Below are 21,831 nucleotides of genomic sequence, written 5' to 3'. Positions count from 1 at the left end.
CGAATCGAATTCAACATGGGGAGGACATCGCAGGCTGCGTGTACGTGTCGTTGTGCAGGATGCCAGAGTGTGGTCTGTGTCTCCTGGTCTGTCTAGTTTGAGGGAGGCTGATTGTGTCTGGTGGGAAGGGTGTGTGTGGGGGTGGGGGTGGGGGTGGGTGTACTGGGTGAACAGTCTGTCTTCAGTGCACTGTGGCTGGGTCGGTTAGGGGGCCACGTCTGGCTCGTTTTTTCCTCCCCTTCAGATTAGCGGGGGCGAGGCCAGTCTCTGGTCTCTTGTTACACCCCCCCTTCTGGTCCGGCCGCAGTCTGAATGTCACCAGCGCGGGATTTGCGGAAGGCAAGGGGGGGAGGGGTTGGGACGCCGTTCACTCTGGGACGAACGGGAGAAACGCATGAGGGGAGGCGACGCGAGGTCCCGTGAAAGCCTCCTCTTCAGATCCTCCCCACTGACGCCCCTCAACGAGCAGCTGTCGTGGACGCGTCCCCGTCACGGCGGTGGTCGGGCGTGCGAGAAAGGCCGGGTCCGCCGCTGATCCTCAATCCACCCGGGGTCGTTCCGTCCCCTCTGTGGAGACCGGCAGGTTCTCCGAGGAGCGTCATAAATAACCTCCAGCAGCCTTGATCTCATGCGTGGAGCCCTTCCACAGAAATCCCCCCCTCTTCGTCTTCCGTTACAGGGCATAGGAAGTGCGGAGACACCATAAAATCAGGAGCAGGCGTCTCTCTGTCCCGGCCCGAGTTACCTCATGACACATCTTTGAGCCGCGGGCAGAGATGCCCACTTATAATGGGACTCTTGTTGGGGGTTGAGACGGAAATCAAACCATGGGAGAGGCGAGGGCCTGGCTGAGGTAAAGTCAGCGTTGATGTTGGGCTGCATGGATGTCTCAATTGTTGGGTGCGGCATGTATCCCTCTGAGGGGAGAAGAAGGGGTCTATAGAGGCAGAAGGCTGCCTGTGCATCCACGCTGAGGCTATAGGAAGTGGCCGGGCCGAGGCGATCGGGAGGGAAATGTGGGAATCCGCCGTCTTTGAGATGCTAATTTCCCCTCTGGGCCTGAAAGACTCCCAGGAGCAGGTGTCCCCAGGAAGTGAGCTGCTCTGTGTGTGTGTGTGTGTGTGTGTGTGTGTTAGTGTTCGAGGGGAAGGACAGCGCCGAGGATTATCCCGATTCCTACATCCTCCAATTTCGCCCCAATCTCTGCTCTATGATCATGCTGTCACTTTTTTTTCTTAAATTCCTTTTTTGACTTCAACTAGAGAAACACACACACACAATAAAACAGGAATCGAGGAAAAACAGATCAAATTGTGTTTATGTAAATAGGATTGTTTTAATTCAAAAACAGCATGTTGATACAGGGAGATGTATTCTCTGATTGAATACGTAAACATGAGAGGGATGTGGCACTGGAAATGTTTCTTCAGCACATCAGGACATGAGGTGAGTTGACAGGTTGGCCTCAAACCAAGAGGAATCTGATGGTAATATGAGCACACGATGACAAACTGAATCATGGACACATTTCCTTCAACGATTCCAACAAGTTTCCAGCAACAGTGAACCCCCACTAATGTGCTCCAAAGTGCTTTATCTGTCACCCCGTATCCCCCGGGCTGGTAGGGCTCCACCCACACTAAGGACAGGTGAAGCCTTAAGGATCAGACTTAAACACAAGGGCTCAGGTCAGGGGCTGGTCATATGTCCATTTCATGAGTTGTTTCAGAGTAAGTACACAACAGCAACCACTTCAGAATGGTGACAGAAACATTATATATTTTTTAGGAAGTGCTCCTGTCAAAACCACTGGGATTTTTTTAAACTTTTTGTTCCAATCTAGGATTGTCTTTTCAAATGAGCCCAACAGGTCAACGGTGGGGCTACCAGTGCATTTATACGGAGCCTGACTTGAAACACTGATTCATTCAGAGGGGGAAATTGGCCGAAAGCACAATACAAAATACAGCTGGCTTAGGTCACAAAGAGTGGAAATTGCTGTGAAGCATTTACTTTGAGTTTGGGAACACCCAAATGTACAAACATGGCCAAAAATATAATTTGCATCCAAGTTGTACTATTCAAACATACAAGCCTCATTGTTGCTGCTGAATACTCTTTTCAAAGGCTACCCAAACGTGAAAGTGCTTTGTCATTGACAAGTACAAATATAGAGTATATAGCATTTAAGTCAACACAGTTTCCTACAATCCAAAGTTGATTTTCTGTTTTGTGATCCTTCAGAATCATGAACTGTTGTGTCCTTGATCTGATCACATCATATACAACAGGTAAACGATGGGGGGGGGGGGGGGGGGATGGTCATATTGCACAATTATAACATACAAATATATTCACAGCCTTGGACAGAACTGTATAATGGAGGTTAGCTCCATCGATCATGGCTCTTCACCTTCTCGGTTTCATTTCCATTGGCATTCTCCCCGGTCCGAGTCGTCGCTAAGTCTCTGTCTAAGTTTACCGCAGACTGATCACAATGTCGCAATCAGAACGGAATCAAACATGTTAAAAAAAAACACAATCAATCTTTGGTATAGATCTCCTTAATCTCCCGGTTCAATTTCTCCCGACTCTTCCAGCCCACAGAGAAGCCTTAGATGCAGCCCCACAGAGCCCTCTAGTGGTCGCAAAGATCAACAACACCTATGAAGATCCGCCTTCATCCAAAACCAGTATGCTGGCCATTTACCCATAGTCTTTCTCTGTGGTCAAACGAGTGCACTCCTAAGGAAGCTTGTTTAGTACGCGCTGGCATGTAGTGTCTCGCTTCAGTATCAAGTGGAGAACCTCGAGTGCCTTGGGGCGTGAGCAGAAATGATCCAACATGCTGTGACACCTGCAGCCTTGGTTTGTATACCCGTATGGCCCGGTGAATATCAAAAAAGGTCAGAGCGTCAATCTCTCAACTGATAGTGAAAGGTCATAATCTCCCGCGTGTCTGTACACAATAACGCAGCAAGAGAAGCACAAAAAGGGGGGAAATGCAGATGGGATCTCTGCCACATCTTTCACGGACAAGTTGGAAATGGCGATGGAGCTGGTGCTGGAATGGGATGGACATGGTTCCGACGGTGGTTGCGGGTAGCTTTAGGAGGGAGGGTTGGGGTGGTGCGGAGGGGATGGGAGGGGGTGTTGCGTTCAGGGTGACACACGATAGGACCGGTTCGAGGCAAGCCGTCAAGTAAAGTGACACATCCCCCGCTCTCTCCCTCGTGTCACAGGTAGGTGTCTAAGCTCTGATTGGAGCCCTGCAAGGGCGTGTCCTTCGAGGGGGAGGGGCCACTGGAGGAAGGGTAGGGGTCGGCTGCTCCCGGAGGCGGACTGACGCTTTTCATCCTCTCTTCACCTTTGGGGTCCTCCTCGGCGCTCCTGGTTGCCGGGGGCGAGTCCACGACGATGGTAGGCTTCTGTCTCAGGTCCTGGCGACTTGGGGGCTCGGCCGCCATGATGGCCCGGGCGCCGTGCATCCTGGGAGGGGACTTGCAGAGCAGCTCGCCGCGGCTCTCCTTCCAGCGCCTCAGCTGGGCCAGGTGCTCCTTCTCGATGTCTCTCTCCGCCACCGGAAGCTCCATGACCTGGGGGGGCCGGGGGAGACACAGACATGTGCAGCAGAAGCGGTCTCTCTCTCTCCACAGAGGCAGGACAGAGGCGTTTCCACGATGAGGACAGGCCTAAGGGCGCTGTTGGAAGGGGCCCCTCGATTGCTTTAATGTTGCGCATCGTTGCAAACGTGCCATTCTACAACGTCTGCACTTGATTCCAAACGGAATCGTTTCAGCCGGCGCAACCTTTACAAATGATCCGTTTGGGCCATAACCTTGGAGAGCTACTTCTCAACAGCAGTTAACGGCATCGGCGCCAGCTGAAGTCTGCACGCGTGTGCGTTTCAGCCGTCCGTGTGAGTGTGCGCGTGTGTGTGTGTGGCTGTACCTCTCGAACCAGGAAGCTCTCCTGCATGTAGCGGGCGTCTATGGCCTTCAGCAGCTCCATGGTCTCATACAGGCCCTGGCACGCCTTGAGCTTCTCCTGAGATCCCAGCATGCACTTCAGCAGCACCAGGCCCACCCGGAAGAGGATCTTAACCCCTGAGGGTCGAGACGAGGTCGCCGCCATCAGCCGTCGGGGGTCCCCTGAACGTGTGATGCACGTGGGTGTACGGGGATGTGTGCGTGCGTGGCCTCACCCTCGCAGAGGAACATGTCCCAGACGCGCAGCACCGAGGCCCAGGGAAGCGTTCGGGAGAAGGCGCACATAAACCACTCGGTCATGTAGAGGACGGGCTCCAGCTTGTGCTTCTTCAGGTGACGGTGGGCCGCGGGCGACACGCCCCTCAGCAGGGCAAACAGAATCTCCCCGTCCAGCTGGATCGCCTCCTGAGGGGGCGCACGCAGACATGACGGTCAACCGGGGGGAGGGGAGGGAGGGAGGGAGGGAGGGAGGGAGGGAGGGAGGGAGGGAGGGAGGGAGGGAGGGAGGGAGGGAGGGAGGGAGGGAGGGAGGGAGGGAGGGAGGGAGGGAGGGAGGGAGGGAGGGAGGGAGGGAGGGAGGGAGGGAGAGCAGATATGGACAGAGATTGACTCGGAGGGCGTTAAAGAGGAGAGGGAACGAGACAGCTATCTAGCTAGCTATAAGGCCCTTTCAATCAGTTTAATCGAGTTGTCGGTTTACGCGGCACGCGCTGCCTAGTACGCGCTTAACGTCGTTAAGTCGTTAGGGAGGAGTCGAACCACCGGAGTGGGCCCCAGGACACACAATGACACCAGAGCTGCCAATCTAAGCAGGAGAAGTGGACCCATGACATGGCTGTGTAACAGCATGCTCCCCCATCCATGCTGAACACAAGGCCAGCAATTACACAACAGTCTTCTTTTCCTCAGAGCACACCCAGAGGCCGCTGGGTAAATATCTAATCTTTTTGGTGACAGATGAACTCGTAAAATGACTTTGTCTTGACCGGTCGATCTTTGAACCTCATATATAACCTCCTCCTCCTAAGTCAGCAAACATTCACAAACTAGTCAAATAAACGTGTTCTGGGTGACTCGGGGGAATCTAGGGACGGTGTAGTGGGTCAGTCCTAGGCGTTCGCATGAGTGTAACTGTGTGTGTGTGAGGGGCGCAGTCTCACCAGCCCTGTGCTGTAGTATCCTGGTAGGTACTTCTCACAAATCTGGACCAGACCCCAGAATGCGTCCTGCCAATGAAGCAAAAAAAAAAAAATCCCCCAAAGTGTCAATACAGAACGAGACACCTATTTCGATGTGTATTGCCCATGTCTGTTAACAGTACGGCGTGCGTGTGTGTGTGTGTGTGCGTGTGTGTTCTTACCTCAGCCGGCATGTGCATGAGGAGAACAGCAGCGATGGGGGCCTGGGCCTGACAGTAGCCTTCCTCAGGGCGATGGATCGTGTAGGCCTTCAGCACGCGGAACAAGTCCTGCTGCCTGCAAACACAGCCGCGAAGGGGCGTGCTTAAAACCCCGCGGGGCCAAACCGCCACAGAGAGGCCCTCAGAAGAGACTCGAGAGTCTCGAGATAAAAGGGGGCTCACCCGTGGCCTCCCCTCGCCACGAACATCTCATGGAAGGGGAACTGCCGGTGGAGGTCTCGCTCGATCACGTCCAGCCACTTTGGATCTCCGGGCTGGCCGTCCAGTTCCTGGGAAACGCGCACAGGTGGTGGGCGTCGTTTCGTAAAGCCTGGCGGGGGAACGTGAACGGCCGCTGGGGTGGGGTCGTGGATGTGACGGGAGGAGGGGCACTGACCTGGAACCTTCCGTGGTTCTGCTCCCTCTTCACCTTTCCCCCGGAGAGGTAGAGCCAAGCCCGGCCGCGCAGAGACGGGGGGATTCCCTTCTGGCAGCGCAACTTCACCTGCGGGAGCAGCACGCAACACGACACCGAGAGAGACGGAGAGCAGAGGAAAAGGAAGACACTAGTACAAAACAGAAGCGGGGAAAAAAAAATTGGACCACAACTTGAAGGTCGAACGCCCCCCTTTCTCGCTCAGACCTTCTTGTGTTTCTTGGCCATCCACTTGTCCCAGCTGTTGAGCATGTCCAGCCATTTGGCCTCCCTCTGCCTCAGCACCTCGGGGGGAACGTCCTCTGCTCTGTGGGGGGAGAGGACAGCTCGGTTGAGGCCTACGCAACTCTCCCGACGGCCATGACTCAGGCCTATGTCATCCCCACTGTGATGAGTAAAAGTGCACTGCATCCAGTCCGAGGCTTGGCCCACGCGGCAACGCGTGAAAACGACAACCCCAGAGAGAGGGCCGACTAAAACAGGAACACATCTCTCACACAGGAACTTGTGTTGGTGGGGAAACTCCGACACAATCTGCTTCCTTCATCTTCGGATGGTCCGTTCTCCGCGGAGCCTTGCAGCGGGCTATTCATTGTCTTTTAGAAAACACGGCGGAACAGCACAATCGAAGCTGGCCTAATGTTAGAGTCCATTCAATATGACAAGAGAAACGGAGGAGGATCAAAGAGACTTAGACAATGGCTGCCGTTGTAGCCTAGCCCATGTCTCCTCTCCAGAGTGCTCCGGGCAGCCTGGTTGTGGAGTGCTTTTAAAAAGGCATTTCCCTGAATACTGAGAGGGCTTCGGAGGGAGGGTCAAAGGGACTAACTCGTAGTTCTTTTTGAGTGTGTTGACGGAGTTGAATAAAACCAATATGAAACTTCAGAGGAAAAGAATGGGGGTCATTCAAGTTCAACACACGCCTCAGCGCTGTCCTGGCAACCAAGATAGAGAAATACCCCCTAGTGATTAGCATAAACAGGATTATAGACGATTATTGTCGGATTACAATTATCTCACGTTGAGACGGCTCTCTGAAATGGAGACCAAACAGGGATGAACATGCACGCATGGACCAGTTAGGACGACCCAGAACCACTGACTCATCAGTAACCACAACAACAACATGCGACAGCAAACAGACATGAAATGACTGAAGGTCTTCAAAAAAAAAGCATTATGTGTTCTGCTCTGGTTCATCCATCTCTGTCTGGACTTCGAGAAGGGAGGGGCCAGCCATTAGATGGGGCGGTGGCAGCTGGTGACATGATTGACAAAACAGTAAAAGGACACTTGGTGCTGCTTGCAAAATACCATGGAAAACAGGAAGCGGTTTGAGAGTCCAACTTTCCCCTTATACCTCCCCCCCCCCCCCCCCCCCCCCCCACTCACGAGCCCCTGCTCTGAGCAAGGTAGAGAAAATACAACACTGAGGTCACCAAATTATAATAACGAGAGTTGGTCAAGTCGTAAACACTTTAACAAATGTATTATTGGTACATTGTAGAAAATATAGCTCAACAGAATTATCTGCACAAACTCAGTACTGACAGAAAGAACGAATGTGTCTAGCTTTCGCCTTGAGTGGACCACCACTTTCACCAAACAAACATATCTCCATGACTTAGGGCTGACAGCTAGCTAACTAGCTTAGTAAAGTCAAGTGTCCGGGTACTGTAGTAAGGTGTAGGGCAGAGGAGCAATGGTTACTTACGAGTCTCCTGAAAACTGTTGGGCACCGCCAATAAAACCATATTTGTCCGTCTGTCTCTCCCCAGTGTTGGCATAGCCGTTCACTTCTGAGTCCGAGCCAAAAGAAGAATTCCCTTCTGCTTCTCCATCATCTGTCAGGTTTTCCATGGTTCCTCGTAAACTTCTGGTGGACTGTGCTGACTGGAGGCCATTGCTTTGCTCAATTCTTGCCATCTACACCCGTTTAGCAAATCTCCCTAAAAGTGTGGGTCAACTAAAACGTATTTCTGTAAACAGAAACATCTCCGAACACTACTATGTGAACTCCTACGTTAGCTAGCTGACTAGCCGACTAGTTCAATATGACAAATCTAGTCCTAGTGCTCAGCTATGTATCAGTTTAGAATCTAAGATAGCTTGTATTTACGACCAAAACAAAAACACAGCTCAGCTAACCGGTAAGTTACTAGCTAGCTAGCTAGCTAGCTAGCACTAGTTATTTAAATTGGTCCGCGTCAATTAGCGACTAAACTTCCTCTTCAGCTAGAGTACATGTGCACGTATTAATTGTAAATGAGCAAGTAAATAAATCCCAAGGGACGCGACTATCTCACTGCTAAATTGTTAGCTAGCATCACCTGACAACCATCCTCGAATCTCTGTTGTCAGCAAGTTACAAGCTAGCTCTAGATAGCTCGAATGTACGACCAGCTTGTACATTGGGCTTTGCTGCTATCTGCCGGTGATGAAAGTACATTGTAAGTGTAATGGGTACGGTTTGTCTGTGGGTAGCACTAACAGTGTCATAAACTGTTTGTGTAATACCTTCACTTTGATTTACATAAGAGTTTACAGTTGAATCGCCGTGAATGTGCTTTGTATGTAAGGGTGTATTCAATATAAGAAAATTGGTTTTGCATCTATTCAATATATCCTGCAGATCGAAGTCTCCATAGGTTATACACAGCAACAGTAGGAATAGTTTCAAGGTCATGCAGGATCAAGTCACACAGTTTTGGTGAGTTTCTAGGAAAACATCACACACTCTGCTTCACTCTTCATACACACACTAAGTTTGACACTTGATGTCCATGCGGATGTTATGCACATTTAATGAATTCTGGTTTCTCAGTTTGTGACAGCTCTATAAGACTGAAAGGAATTGAGGTCAGTCTTATTTGCAGAAAAACTGTGGTCCTTTTTGATCCTTTTAAACTCTGCAGTTGTAATCCTAAATCTCAGCACATAACTGAAAAACAAACATTTAATGACAAAAACATTATGTTGAGCAATCCAAACAATCGTCTTTGACCACTGTTCAGTTGCTCTCCAACCATATAGGACAGAGCCTTATATTTTACATGGTTACTTCATAAATATTATGCTCCTGAAGTCTATGGTTTTATAGTCTAGGTTTTGGTGAAGGGAACTTGTCACACTAAAGTTTTAAGAACCTAATCATATGTATCTTCATGAATTACCGGCCATTAGTAAACCTACCATGTGCTCCACAGGCCTAATGTGTCTGACTGTCTCCTTGTTCATGATTTCATTCCGGTCTCCTCTGCCAGTTTTTAGAGAGTAATGATTTCCTGTAAGTCTCTCCCTGGGGATATGAGAACAAGCCTGGGATTTTACAGTGGTATCAGGCAAATAGCGAGGCAAATGTAGAATATCCATATCAACACAGCTCAGAAACAGCCAGGTTTACATTTACATTTAGCAGACGCTCTTATCCAGAGCGACTTACAGTAAGTACAGGGACATTCCCCTGAGGCAAGGAGGGTTAAGTGCCTTGCCCAAGGACAACATCATTTGGCACACCCGGGGAATCGAACCAACAACCTTCTGATTAGTAGCCCAACTCCCTCACCGCTCAGCCACCTGACTCCTAAGGTTGATGAGACTGTGCTACCCAGCAGAGTGGGGCAGACTGTGGCTACAAATTAAGCACAAAAAAAACAAAACAATCCCATATAAGTGTGTTTTGTACAAATACTATATTCTTTATTTCAATATTTTACAATTTGAAAACATATTTACAGAAACGAGTTCTGTATTTTACACTGTACACAGAAGGAGTTCTTCGAAACACATTGTTCGCTGGAAGGACCACAATCATACTTTGCCTAGACTGCAGACACAGTGCCAAAAATCGGCATACTAAGACAGGGCAGGCATACAGTAAATCACATTGAACACTGAGGGAAAACACACTCAGACAGGACAGGCTTGCACTGCCAGAAAAGGCCTCTTCATTGGTATACAGGTTGTTCTTTTGTTAAGGCGGAATCTGTGCTCTCGACCCATGTCATCTTTTAAACCACTGCAATCTGCTCTGCCGTGACTTATGAACAGATCATTCAAATTCCCTAAAAACCAATCGCTGCTTTCTCAGATGAGTACGATGGAACCGATTCTAAGTGACTTTGCATGAAGCATGACACCAGGTAGACTTCCAGGAGGCAGGGTAGAGCAGGTTGGGTGTCCTTGTTATAGCTACTGATTCCAATGGTGCAAACAGCTTTGACAATGACCACTTTCATGCAAAGACAGAATGTGCATAGCGGGACAAAAGGGATTCAATCACTCGTGAAATGACCCACAATGAACAAACCAAATGTATGTTTAATTTTCTTGCAAGCCATTGATCTGTAGACGATGCTTTGAAAATGTTCTGGGAAATATTCGTATGCTTAACCACCGCAAGTGGAACAACACAGTGACGGTTATTGATCTCCGTTGACAGCAAGGCTTCCAAGGCAGTACCCTGGTCACGCCTGTGCTTATGGCTTTCCTTCTTTGGTTTGATCAAACACAACTCGAGCAAAAAAACCAGCACCGTGATTTTGGATCACCGGCCACTTGCATCTAAACGCCATGATCACGATTCAATCACTATTCTGGTAACATTGCTTTAGGCACAAAAGACATCTTAGTTGCCTGGCTGCCATTCAATACAACCTCACAGCCTATTACACATGACTGATGCATTTGCTTTCCGAGTGACATACACAATTTCGTAAACCAATTGGAATTATGTAATGGTAATATTTACGTTTTTTCCCTCAGCACAGAATGAGCGATGACAATCCTGAGCTAAGTCTGTTTATGCACTGGCTTGGAAAAGCGCGGCATTGACCAAGACCTCACAAGTCAGTGCATTAAGTACACATTACAAAAAAAGGGCAGTTTGAGGGTAAAGAATTGGTGGGACACCAAGACCAGAACAGTATCATCAATGTCCTTGCATAAGCAATAATTAATTACAGCACGCACATTCAAACACATACAAACATGATACAATCTTGACCGTTTTTTTTACTTAAATAACGTAGTTACACACACATAAGATTTACAAAATAGAAGCAGCAAGTAATCATTATTATGAGACAGGTGAAAAAAAGTTAACAGCCATTACACATACCACACCCAATACTTGTTGAGGCCAATTAGTATGATTCTACTAGCCAAAAATGCAAGTCATGCTGTGAGTCTGTCACACTTTTACTACAATTTTTTTTTTATCATACTCTTGAAAACAATATAACATCAAGTTACAAAAATAAATCCTTTGTGATTCAGACGTGACCTATTTGAATTCAAGGCATTCCCAGATGCCTGTCTTCCATGTCTAACAGCAAAAGACGAAACATTCCAAACTCGCACACGCAAACGTTTCTGACATGACACAATGGAGCGCCGTCAAAACCACAATCCACAAAACTTTCTGTTTTCATTCTCATGGAAGAGAGATTGAGAATATTTACTTCAAGGTTCAATCCTCTGAAAACAGTGGAGATAAATTCATTCATATTTGTGTGCACGTCCAGCACACGTGTGATGTGAACACCTCTTGCTTTGACTACCTTTGCCGCGACCATGTGAATGCACCCACCATTATATGACAAACAATATATACAAACCCAAAAGGAGGTGTGCTTTCTGACAAGACATTTACAGACAGCACCCACTTCACATTCAATCCCTATTGGTATGCCCTTCCTACCCTTCTCTGGTAAACAGGCCAAACTGGCAACACATAACATTTAGTCATTCAGCAGACACTCTTAACCCTACCTTTTGATCACTCAACCGATACCAAGGTCTCCCTCCAGCACAGAACAAACATCCCACCCCAAACAGCACGCACGCCAGCCTAAAAAGCTCTACTTCTGACCCCTCCCCCCCAAACATTTTGTCCTTCACTTTCACCTATGACGACACAGTCCAACAACCCTTACACATACGTGCACACGACTTACGCGACGCCGACACGAGCGAACCCTAAACCATGGCTTTATTCCACTATTGTGGAGAGATGAGGGGCTACATTCTAGGCCTGTGCCATCCCTCCCAGTTCACTTCACTGTCCCTCAGTCACAGTACCGATGAAGGGAGGATGCCATTGATGTCGAAGATGCGTCCTGGTGAGCCACCCTGGTCCTCCTGTATCACGGACCAGCACGGGAATAGATGCCCTTGTCTGCTCCCACACAGCACACTGGGGAGCAGAGACAGAGAGAGACAGAGAGAGACAGAGAGAGACAGAGAGAGAGAGAGAGAGAGGGAGGGGGGGTTGGCTGGCCATCCTGCCCCACACCCCAGAAAGCACCGGCGCACATTAGAGGGGTCGAAAGGCGTGGAAGACTCGGGGGTGGGGGGCAGAAGGAACAGTCCGGCCACAGCACACTGGCCGCGTGCCGTCAGTCTGTGTATTCTGCCACGATGGACAGCAGCACCGTGATGTCGTCGGGCTTTCCCCCTGTAAAATCGACAAGACACAAGAGAGGAAGAACAAAACCGAAAAAGTGAGTCCCTCCGATTGTCCAACTCCAAACGACGACGCGCGGCACTAATCTGGCCCGTGAGGCGACGCGTCACCTCGGAGGCACTGCCTCTCACCTCGGACGTTCAGGCCGTTGGCGCAGGCGAACTGTGCAAACGGGGACATGTAGTTGGGGTCGTAGGCCAGCTCGTGGGCTTGCTTCGCGATGCTCTGGGCCGTCTGCTGGATGCTGTCGTAGTTGGTGCTCTGGAAGAGGGGACGCATATTTGGTCGTTAGAATAGAGACGCAGATCAAACATGGCAAAAATGGAATCGAACTCTCGCTGCGTCTGTGTCTTAACGGCAGAGCTACGTCCTCACATCAGACTATTTTCATACATGTTCAAAATCGTGTGCCAACTCTGGGGAAATGGGAATCTATTTTGCATGGAAGGGAGTCGGGTGGATGAGTGGTAAGGGATTCGGGCTAGTCATCTGAAGGTTGCTGGTTCAATTCTCTCGGCTGTGCCAAATGAAGTTGTGTCCTTGGGCAAGGCGACTCACCCTACTTGCCTCGGGGGGGAATGTCCCAGTACTTAGTGTAAGTCGCTCTGGATAAGCGCGTCTGCTAAATGACTAAATGTGAGTGGTACCTTGAGTTTCTTTAGCTCTTGAAGGATCATGTAGTCTGGCATATTGTCAAAGAGGCCGTCAGTAGCGGTGAGGATGATGTCACCCAGCTGTACGTCGAATGAGGAACTGTCAGCTGCATCTGGGCTGCGGACGGAGAGGGGGGGGAGGGTGCATGTCAGAAGGGTGTCGAGCACTACAGAAAGTGAAACGAGGCAGGCTGAAAGATCGCCGGCCTTGAATAGAGAGAGACAGAGAGAGAGAGAGACAGAGAGACAGAGAGAGATATACGAGACTGAAGTCACCAGATAGCTAATCCTGGCACACAAGATAGTTAAACCTGCCGCGCCTTCTCAGGAGTAGCTGCCCCCCCCCGTACCCAGAATGCTCTGTGGCATCACACCAAGGTGTCAGCTCCACTTCCTTGAAGTCGTCTGTAACCCTGTGCCCTTGGGTTATTCCTGACTCCCTTCAACCAGCCCCTGTGAAGCCCTGGTGCTGGGGGAAAAAAAGCCTGCTTGTGCCAACAAGTGCTAAAGTAAAAAATTGAATTTTAGAATAAGGAGATAATAACATTTGGTTTGGTTTTCCTTCAAGGACCAAATTAGACTTGACAAGCCATTTAGCCATAGCCACTGTATATACATACACACTACATTACACACAATTATCTCCCAAGACCGACAGACTGATTGAGTTACAAATGTTTGTCGATTCATGAGCCATGAAGGGACAATGTAACCTTATCTGTCGTTCTTTGGACCATGAGAAACAGTAATACACTGCACGTCCTCCAAGTAAGAACATTTAGCCAGCCTGCCGAGCTCTGTAAAACGTGAAACCCTCTCATTGAAAGGCAGAGACACAGAGGGAGGCTATAGTCTAAACATCATCTCAACCCTTAAGAGTCTGGAGAAAACAAGCCCTGTGGCGTGTAGTCTTGTTCAACTCCCTCTGCCAATGAGCCCGAGTGAGTGAGTGTGTGTGTGTGTGTGTGAGTGTGTGTGTGTGTGTGTGTGTGTGTTTGCGCGTCTGTCATGACACACTGCTGGCAGCACAGCTGAAGTGAGGGCTTACAGTCACATGGCTATGCAGCAATGAAAAAAAAAAAAAAAAACTAAACTCATGCCAGGGACTAGCAGCTTATGACACGTGCACGCTAGGTCAAGCTGGGGAGGGGGGGGGGGGGGGCTGATTCTGTACAACCGATAAATGTCAAACGATCATTACAACCGTTACGTAGCATGTTGGTACCTTTGAATACATCCCGTACTCAACCCCGAGGGATACGTCTAAACACTATCGTCTGAGCGAAGGCAATGGGGGCAGCTTCGCGGCCGAGTGGAAGAGGGGAGCGCGGAGGGTGCGCGACTGACCTATCGCTGAGGACCACCCCCTCGGCCCCGGGGGGGGCGATGGACAGCTGGAAGGGCGTGTTGAAGTAGTGCTGCTGTTCGTCCGAGCGGTGCACCACCTCCCCTTCTCGCACCACCAGGAAGCCCGAGTCCCCCAGGTTGCACGTGTGCAGTCGGTGGCGTCGCCTGTCCAGGACCACAATACAGGCCGTGCTGCTCCCTGGGTTTGAAGGGGGAGGGATTCAGAACATGTCATTTCCTGTATCAGACTGCTCCACTGGGGGGCACCAGTAAGTGTTGCTATGGCGAGGGGGGACGGGGGGTGAGATCTCATTCCAAGTACTGGAAAGACATGTTTGGCACGGACACCCAAAACAAAAAGGCCCCCGTCCTTTCCCTCTTCCCAGTCGCATGCTTGCAGCTCCTGCTGTCGAGTGACCTTGCGAGGGGAAACTTTTACGGGACACGCAAGAGCTCCCCTCGCGCCCTCCCCCCGCCCAAAATGAGAAAAAAAAAGTGGGTCGCTTCTGATGGACAAACATCGGGACTCTGTGCCGCTTCGTTGACGTCGAGCGCTGCCCCTCCCTGCGATGCGGGGGCCTCGGCTGAAATCTGACCTCGGGCGCTCACGTGGCCAGGCTTTAGAGCAAAACCTGTGACCTCGCTAGCCAGTTCTGTGACGACTCCCTTCCCTGGTATTTCAGCTGCTTTGGTGTGAAAAGGGCGGACTCCCGGGGTGGCAGACAGACATGGGGGTTGTCTAGTCAGAAGTAGGGGTGCCGTTCCATACACATCCCATCACTGCTCAACAAGAGAAAACACAACAACAGGACCGGATCTCCCTCCACCACAAATATCTACTCTATTCTACTCCTCTTTCACCCCTCCCCCCCCCCACCCCAGCATTTCCTTCCACAGGTGGGCCGGCCAGTCAGGCATGTCGACGTGTGGGTTCTCTTACCGAGCAGCGGGACTTTGTTCTGTAGAAGCTCGTAGTAGCCCGAGGTGAGGATCCCCACGGGGCTGCTGGGCGTGAAGCGACCCTCCTTCACCAGACGTTCGCACGTCTTCATCAGCGTGGTGGAGAACTGCGACGGGTCCACGCCGTAGTCCCGCCAGCCCCCCACGCCGTCGGCTACACCTGGGGGGGGGAACGGACGTCAGAAAGGAGATGAATCGCTGCTGGTGGTGTTGAGATGCATCTTTGCTCGCGCCCAGAGACCTTTGAGGTGGTGTTTTAAGACAACCAAATTGTGTCACATTCCAACCTCTTAAATACACAACCCTCCAACTGGCCAGACAAACACAAGTGTCGTTCTAAGTGGCAGCTGCTACGTCATCTAGAAGACAAAGACCAGGACAGACTACGGTCACCCACAGAGAGGACCATTTTACCCTTTCACCTGTACACACATGTTCATATGCCAACCCTTAAGTCATTCTGATAGCAATAGACATGCACCATAAATGCACCCCGTAATACAGTATTTCAGCTAAATCGATGCATTCCTGGGAGATTTTAAATAATTCCTCTATAGCCTGCCTTGAGCTACAGTTCAAGGTCTGTTTATGGTCTTAAATCAGCAGCAGATTGTGAACAATATGTATCCTGTCAGAAATGTTAACACCAGTGAGTCTCTGTCGAAAACCATGGCTAGCGACTTCTGCCTTCCACACAATTTGACATATACTAAAACGGACACCTTACTGAATCCTTCAAACAAGGTAATGATTACATAAGAAACTGTGGATTGAGCACTCAATGGAAGACTAGTCTCACAAGCATGTTGATTCTCTGAAGAGTGCAAATTGAACAAGCAATATGAAATCAAAGAGATTTAAGTATCCTTGCTTTACAGAGACAGTAGCACTGTGGGACAGCACTTCACTGCATCAATTTTGATCCGCACGACTTGTTGCGATGACTCATCCTGCGTTTTTTTACTATCAACTTGACGTCTTGCAGCCATCACTTACACATGCTAACTTACACGAGCTACATAATCAACATATAGCCCAGGAAACGGTATCAAATAGTGAGTTTTCAGTTATAGCCTGTGAAGCTAGAAGTCGTAGCAACATGGCTGCCTCCATGCTCAACCATACTGACCTTTAAAACTAGAGAAGCCTACAGTACAGAAAAACAATAACAACAACAAAACGTTACAAGAGGCAGTAATTAACCATATTGTTGTCTGATTGTGTTAGATTGCTCTAGGTATAATGAGACAGAGCTCTTAATTTTGTGAACACTATGCGCAAAAAAACGTGACGTTTGTTTTATAAAAACAAACGTCACGTTTTTTTTTTTTACAGTGCAGTTAGCAAATGCAACATTTCACTCACGATGAATCTAGACTCGTAAAGGCTAATCTACTAATATCATATTGTAGCCACCAGCAGTGCTACAACTCAAATGCACTTCACTCATTTGTAGGTGAAAGGTCGTCGGCGTTTCTTTCTTAACTTAAGTGTTTAAAAAAAATCCCGGCACCACGCTTTCCTTATTACGTAGGTATAGTCGAATATTTTGTTGTGTTTAGAATGGTAAGTACTACACAGGGAAAATAACTTTCAAATTAAGATCGTAGAGGTTAAAACAGGGTTGCACAATGGGTGGGGGTTGTTGTGTTTTCATGAGTGGGCGACACGTGCTAACTGAAGTGAAGGTCATACAACTCCATTTCAGTTTCTTTAAGGTTACTGCCGTTAATTTAAATGTGTAATTTAGTTATGTGTTTAACACAAGAACGATAGCAATTGGAACACAGAATATAATCTTACCCAATACGTCTGCGGACTTATTTGTGGCTATGAAACAGGCATCGTCTCCGTAGCACATCCCTTTCTTCAAGATGCCCTTACGAAAGTCTTTCCCAAAACCACAACTAGCTGTGATCAAGCTGTAGTCCCGACCATCCGTTTGAGATAGTCCGCCGAGGACAGCCCTCGCAACCAGTCTGCTATAAGAGAGTACGGATAACATCCCCAAGAACGAGCGCCCGGTCTCTACCTTTCCGAGCCCACTACAGGCGTCCCGTATACTTTGGAGACTAGCTGCTTAACCGTCCACCATCTGTTTTGACTGTCGCCACCTCTGAATTAAATACAACAGTGTTGGTCAAATTGGGCTACGACTGTGTGGAAGTCCTGTTGTCCTATGAGATTAATTAGCAGCGGTTATTTAAATGTCGGTGGACATAGCCTCGGTTCCTCCAGTGTGCACCATTCTGACAGACATTGTTCCTCTTCTCGGTCGAATCCACCGACCTAGCAGTCGGACTTGGCTAGATACGGGTCCTGGTAAATCGGTTGCGACGTCACAAGCTTCTGCGCACGCGAGCCAATCTAGGCATGAGAGGTCGTTTTTTTCTTAGATGTAGGCAGTGTCTGCGCAATGGAACAAATTATCCAAATAGTGCACTTGATTCAAGTTTCTCTCTTGCAGTTGTGCTCATAGGCCCGAAATTAAAGACTGAAACAAAAATGTTGATAGGTGTATAAGATTCAGAAGCATTTCTTTCCAGTTTGGCAGATCAGTGTTTGTGATTTGATATAATAAGTATTGACTCATTATCCCTTTTTACACGCCATCTGTATATTACATGAATCTTACCAAAAAAAGCTAAATACATTGTGCTGAGAAGATTGACCATTGCAGATTCTCCTAGAGGTTGGAGAGGTTGTCGACTATTCTAGTACTGCCCCTAGTGGCCGTTTTCAGAAGCTAAAACCAGCAAGTGGAATTTATTTATTTTCTCATATATTTATTAACAAATGATGGGGTTCATTCTATAGGGGTAGGTTAAATTATATGGAGGCCATTCGTATATGCGTTGAAATACCCAATGTCTTTAAATTCACGTGCATTGCCAGTGCCAAAAGGAGGAGGAGCTCTGACCGTTCCCGTTAAAGATAAATGCGGAGAGCCGCTCCCGATTTCGCGTTATAAACAACGGGTGGAAGGGTCAACCAAATTACGACAGGGACACAAACTGATTGAACCACGCATTTATTAGGAAATAACAACAGCAATTTCGGTAAGAACGGCTTATGACTGTTATCGAAAGAAGATGAGGTAATTCACAATTTGTCATGGCTCAGTCCCACCGCCTTGTTTAGCCTTAAATAACGGACGTTGTAGTTACGTACGTCGTTATATAACCAACAGCTGTTGCTATAATGTAAAATGTAACATTTTCTCATATTTCCGAGTTTATATTGGTTGTCTTATATAGGCCTATACATATAGGTTAATATAAACTGTGTATCTGTCATCGCTTGGGTAGGCTACAGTCGGCCATGTCATTGTGCGCAGTTTTAATTCAATAGCTTCGTCGAAATTCCGAACAAAATTGTCAGTGGAAATATAGCTAATTGTTTTGGTCAACCTATTATCCTTAAAGATCGTCTTAATGTATTGGGTACCGTCCCATGTTGCTATGTCTTAAACGAGGCTCGAACCAAGTAGGCTGCAGTTCGTTTCAGAGAGCGCTTTGAAAATCTTAACAGCTAGGGCATCATTCTATTCATTGAATTGAACGTCTAAATAAGACCAATTCAATACCCATCCTCACTGAGCTACACCCATCCTCACTGAGCTACCTTAAAAAATAAATATGTCGATCTCTGGAACAAGCTAATTTCAGTCATTTATTAATTGAGAGCAGCGCTGTCACGGTTAAAATAGACATTTACAAAAGGAAAAATAGGCCTAGATTAAAAGGTCCTGTAACGGATGAGCCTCATTGTTGTTTTTTTTCCAGGTCAGTGATGGGGAAGCTGTGTGTTTTCTTTTTCGTGTCTTTGACACTCATCGCTGTCCTGCATACTGACTCTACGTGGGCCAAGAGGAGCGGTAGCAGCAGTAGCGGCAAGAAAACCTCCAGCAGCAAGCCATCAAAAACTACAAACACTCAGTCAAATTACCCCAGACAGCCACAAACTCCCAACAGGAATCCCAACCCTTACCCTGCAGGTGGTAGTTATCCTGGGAAAACCAATCAGAATCCTAACCAACAGTACCCTCCAGCAGGTGGCTACCCAGCTGCAGGTGGCTACCCAGCTGCAGGTGGCTACCCAGCTGCAGGTGGCTACCCAGCTGCAGGTGGCTACCCAGCTGCAGGTGGCTACCCAGCTGCAGGTGGCTACCCAGCGGCAGGTGGCTACCCAGCGGCAGGTGGCTATCCCAACCAGAACCCAGGAAGGGGAGGCGTAAATCCAGGAGGTTATCCAAACCAGAACCCTGCGGGTGGTTATCCTGCCGCTGGCGGCTATCCTGCCGCTGGTGGCTATCCCGCTGCTGGTGGCTATCCCAACCAAAATCCAGGCAGAGGAGGATACCCTAACCAGTACCCAGCAGCAGGAGGTTACCCGGCCGCCGGAGGCTACCCCAACCAGTACCCTGCCGGCGGAGGAGGAGGCTGGGGTCAGCCAGGTGGTTATCCGGGTGGAGGCTATGGAGGAGGATACCCCAACAGGAACCCTGATAGTAAGATTCTCAGCCCCCGCTATGGAGGGGGTTATGGACAGGGCGGTGGTTATGGACAGGGTGGTGGTTATGGACAGGGTGGTGGTTATGGACAGGGTGGTTATGGACAGGGTGGAGGTTCACCCTTTTCACGCTCGGTTCAAGGCATGGGCTACAACCCCTCTCAGCAATCTCAGGGCTTTGCCAAGAAGGCGATGATGGCTGCTGGTGTCGGAGCCGTGGCAGGGATGGCAATCGGCTACGGGCTCGGCCGCTATCCCAAGCCACACTTCAACTTCCGTAACCCCGAGGAGGAGCAATATTACAACAACTACATGTACCGCCGCTACGGGTCCAAATCCACCGACGAAAACGACTTTGGACGCGACTACGTCTTCAACCCCCCAGCGGAGGCGCAGACCTATGTCAGCTTTATGGACGCCTGCATGAAAAGGACGGATCTTTTTCAGAAACAGGACAGCGGCGCGCGGGTTACCCCTAGCAACCAGGGCATACAGAAGATCAACCCTCAGGGCAACGGAGACAACAGCCCAAACCTGACTGAGACGACAAATCCTCCGACTCCCAGTGACCAGGGCGGGGCGGCGCCAGAGGTTGACGACGACGTCGTCGGGATCGAGGAGATCGGCTACCCTGCCTTGATGGAGCAAATGAAGGCGCGGCGTTGTGTGGAGCTCTACATGAACTACTCGGAAAGATTCCTGCAGAAACAGGCGGCGCAGCGCATGAGCGAACCCAGCCGTAGCGATCCTCTCAGTCAAGGGCTCATCCGCCAGGTCACCATCCTCTTCATGGTCCTGAGCAGTACTCTTCTCTTGCACTAAAACCGGGACACGCATGCACGAAGCCATCTACGTGTCCTACACTAACCTCATCACCGGGTTGATCGATGAGGATAGGATGGGTTCTTACACACGAAAGTAGAAAAGGGACCGGGACAGGCCTCTCAGCCAAAGAATGAGGTCATTGGTTAACTGACACGTATTTCAAATGTTTAGGGACAGTTGAGACATGGAAGTAGTCAGGGTGTCACATCATTTAACCGAGCCTTTACGAGGTTTTTGATATCTTTTTAACTTTCTTGACCCCATCACATTATAGTACTACTGTAAAATTTGCACTAATTCAATTTTTTGCTGGTTTTCTTATTGTAGGTGCAGTTTATTTTTTAGTATTTATTGTCTTCATATTTTGGCATCCAGTTGTGGTAGAGCAGCTTGAGTCCCAGTTCTTTTAAGAAAACACTGTATTTACATGAAATAATAATAGGTCCATGCAAATGCATGATAACATACTGTATACTTTGTGCATTGATAGTATCTGTATTAAACCCTCTTGACACTAATATAATCCTTTCCATTGCAAGTTTGTTCATTGACTGTAAACAAAACATACCTGTTATGTAATCAGGCAAACGCTAAACAGTATTACGCAAACATAATATACTAACATACAACTATCATTGTAGACATCTACGATTTCACGGAAGCATCTTAATTATAGCCATCTGGTAAGCGGCAATGTATGAACTCTTTAGGGCAAATCTCTGCAATTGAACTGTGTCTGTGTCTTGTGGTCTCCTTGTGGTCTCCATGTTCATGGTGGTCAGTTTTGTCAACACTGTCTCATTGAAAGAAGTGTGCTTTTTCATTGTTTGTCCACTCCCCTTGCAACTGTCTCCCTCCGTCTCCACTGCACTCCAGATGTCTTGCCCTGCTTTCCTTATCTGAAGTGCACTTATTTCACTTTTAAGGATCAATATTCTATAAAATAGAAATGTTTTTTCTCAAGCATGTACCAGTTTACATGACATTGGCTGTAACTTAGAAATAAGATGTCTTTTTATTGCTCTTTAGAATGTATTCCTCCAATACTGCTATGACTTTGGTATGCTTAAAGTCTTGAAGGTCAAATATGAGTGGTTTTGTGCTAATTTTCTGGTAGCTGTGAAAATACCATATATATATATATATATATATATATACATATTACAACAGTCACAATGTTTGATTACCATTATTGTGTGGTTGTTCTTCCTGGTGTACATTTAGATTTGGTAATCATCAGCCTA

The 21,831-nt window shown here is 48.5% G+C and overlaps 3 protein-coding genes across 7 annotated transcripts; 1 reads left to right on the top strand and 2 right to left on the bottom strand.

Annotated features, from left to right (window-relative positions):
• Positions 1–1,300: 1,300 nt before the first annotated feature.
• LOC146220546 (TBC1 domain family member 10A-like) lies at positions 1,301–9,054 on the bottom strand. 2 transcript variants are annotated; one of them, XM_084693922.1, is made up of 9 exons: positions 7,539–9,049; positions 6,032–6,131; positions 5,786–5,893; positions 5,572–5,678; positions 5,350–5,464; positions 5,150–5,215; positions 4,205–4,394; positions 3,952–4,106; positions 1,301–3,596 (listed from the first exon to the last, which is right to left on the bottom strand). In XM_084693922.1, the coding sequence occupies exons 1-9, from the start codon at positions 7,748–7,750 to the stop codon at positions 3,237–3,239; spliced, it is 1,413 nt and encodes a 470-aa protein (XP_084550048.1). In that variant the 5' UTR covers positions 7,751–9,049; the 3' UTR covers positions 1,301–3,236. The 2 variants fall into 2 exon arrangements, with proteins under 2 accessions (XP_084550048.1, XP_084550049.1); XM_084693923.1 differs by lacking the exon at positions 3,952–4,106 and having other exon boundaries at positions 7,539–9,054.
• Positions 9,055–9,497: 443 nt separating this feature from the next.
• Positions 9,498–17,580, bottom strand: LOC146220545 (protein phosphatase PTC7 homolog). The gene is made up of 6 exons (XM_084694170.1): positions 17,054–17,580; positions 15,231–15,410; positions 14,291–14,489; positions 12,938–13,061; positions 12,422–12,551; positions 9,498–12,281 (listed from the first exon to the last, which is right to left on the bottom strand). The coding sequence occupies exons 1-6, from the start codon at positions 17,253–17,255 to the stop codon at positions 12,223–12,225; spliced, it is 894 nt and encodes a 297-aa protein (XP_084550296.1). The 5' UTR covers positions 17,256–17,580; the 3' UTR covers positions 9,498–12,222.
• LOC146220544 (uncharacterized) lies at positions 16,709–21,673 on the top strand. 4 transcript variants are annotated; one of them, XM_084694164.1, is made up of 3 exons: positions 18,162–18,347; positions 19,036–19,358; positions 19,413–21,673. In XM_084694164.1, exons 1-3 carry the CDS (start codon positions 18,343–18,345, stop codon positions 20,582–20,584), a joined length of 1,500 nt encoding a protein of 499 aa, XP_084550290.1. In that variant the 5' UTR covers positions 18,162–18,342; the 3' UTR covers positions 20,585–21,673. The 4 variants fall into 4 exon arrangements, with proteins under 4 accessions (XP_084550289.1, XP_084550288.1, XP_084550290.1 ...); XM_084694163.1 differs by lacking the exon at positions 18,162–18,347 and adding an exon at positions 16,709–16,816 and having other exon boundaries at positions 19,036–21,673; XM_084694162.1 differs by having other exon boundaries at positions 18,158–18,309; positions 19,036–21,673.
• The last annotated feature ends 158 nt before the right edge of the window (positions 21,674–21,831 follow it).

This window comes from Hypomesus nipponensis, chromosome 27 (assembly GCF_054491055.1).
Source record: "Hypomesus nipponensis isolate SF chromosome 27, ASM5449105v1, whole genome shotgun sequence".
Taxonomy (NCBI): Eukaryota; Metazoa; Chordata; class Actinopteri; order Osmeriformes; family Osmeridae; genus Hypomesus; species Hypomesus nipponensis.
Note: the sequence above shows the minus strand (reverse complement) of the source record. Positions and strands in the feature narration are given on the sequence as shown.

What these genes read in the sequence shown, in the direction of transcription:
- LOC146220546 (XM_084693922.1), bottom strand. Translation starts at nt 7,750, where the DNA reads ATGGCAAGAATTGAGCAAAGCAATGGCCTCCAGTCAGCACAGTCCACC. An exon ending in CAACAGTTTTCAGGAGACTC is followed by an intron (nt 6,132 to 7,538) that starts GTAAGTAACCAT and finishes CTCCCCCCACAG; the next exon opens with AGCAGAGGACGTTCCCCCCG. An exon ending in TGGCCAAGAAACACAAGAAG is followed by an intron (nt 5,894 to 6,031) that starts GTCTGAGCGAGA and finishes CTGCTCCCGCAG; the next exon opens with GTGAAGTTGCGCTGCCAGAA.
- LOC146220545 (XM_084694170.1), bottom strand. Translation starts at nt 17,255, where the DNA reads ATGTTATCCGTACTCTCTTATAGCAGACTGGTTGCGAGGGCTGTCCTC. An exon ending in TAAGTCCGCAGACGTATTGG is followed by an intron (nt 15,411 to 17,053) that starts GTAAGATTATAT and finishes TCCCCCCCCCAG; the next exon opens with GTGTAGCCGACGGCGTGGGG. An exon ending in GAACAAAGTCCCGCTGCTCG is followed by an intron (nt 14,490 to 15,230) that starts GTAAGAGAACCC and finishes CTTCAAACCCAG; the next exon opens with GGAGCAGCACGGCCTGTATT.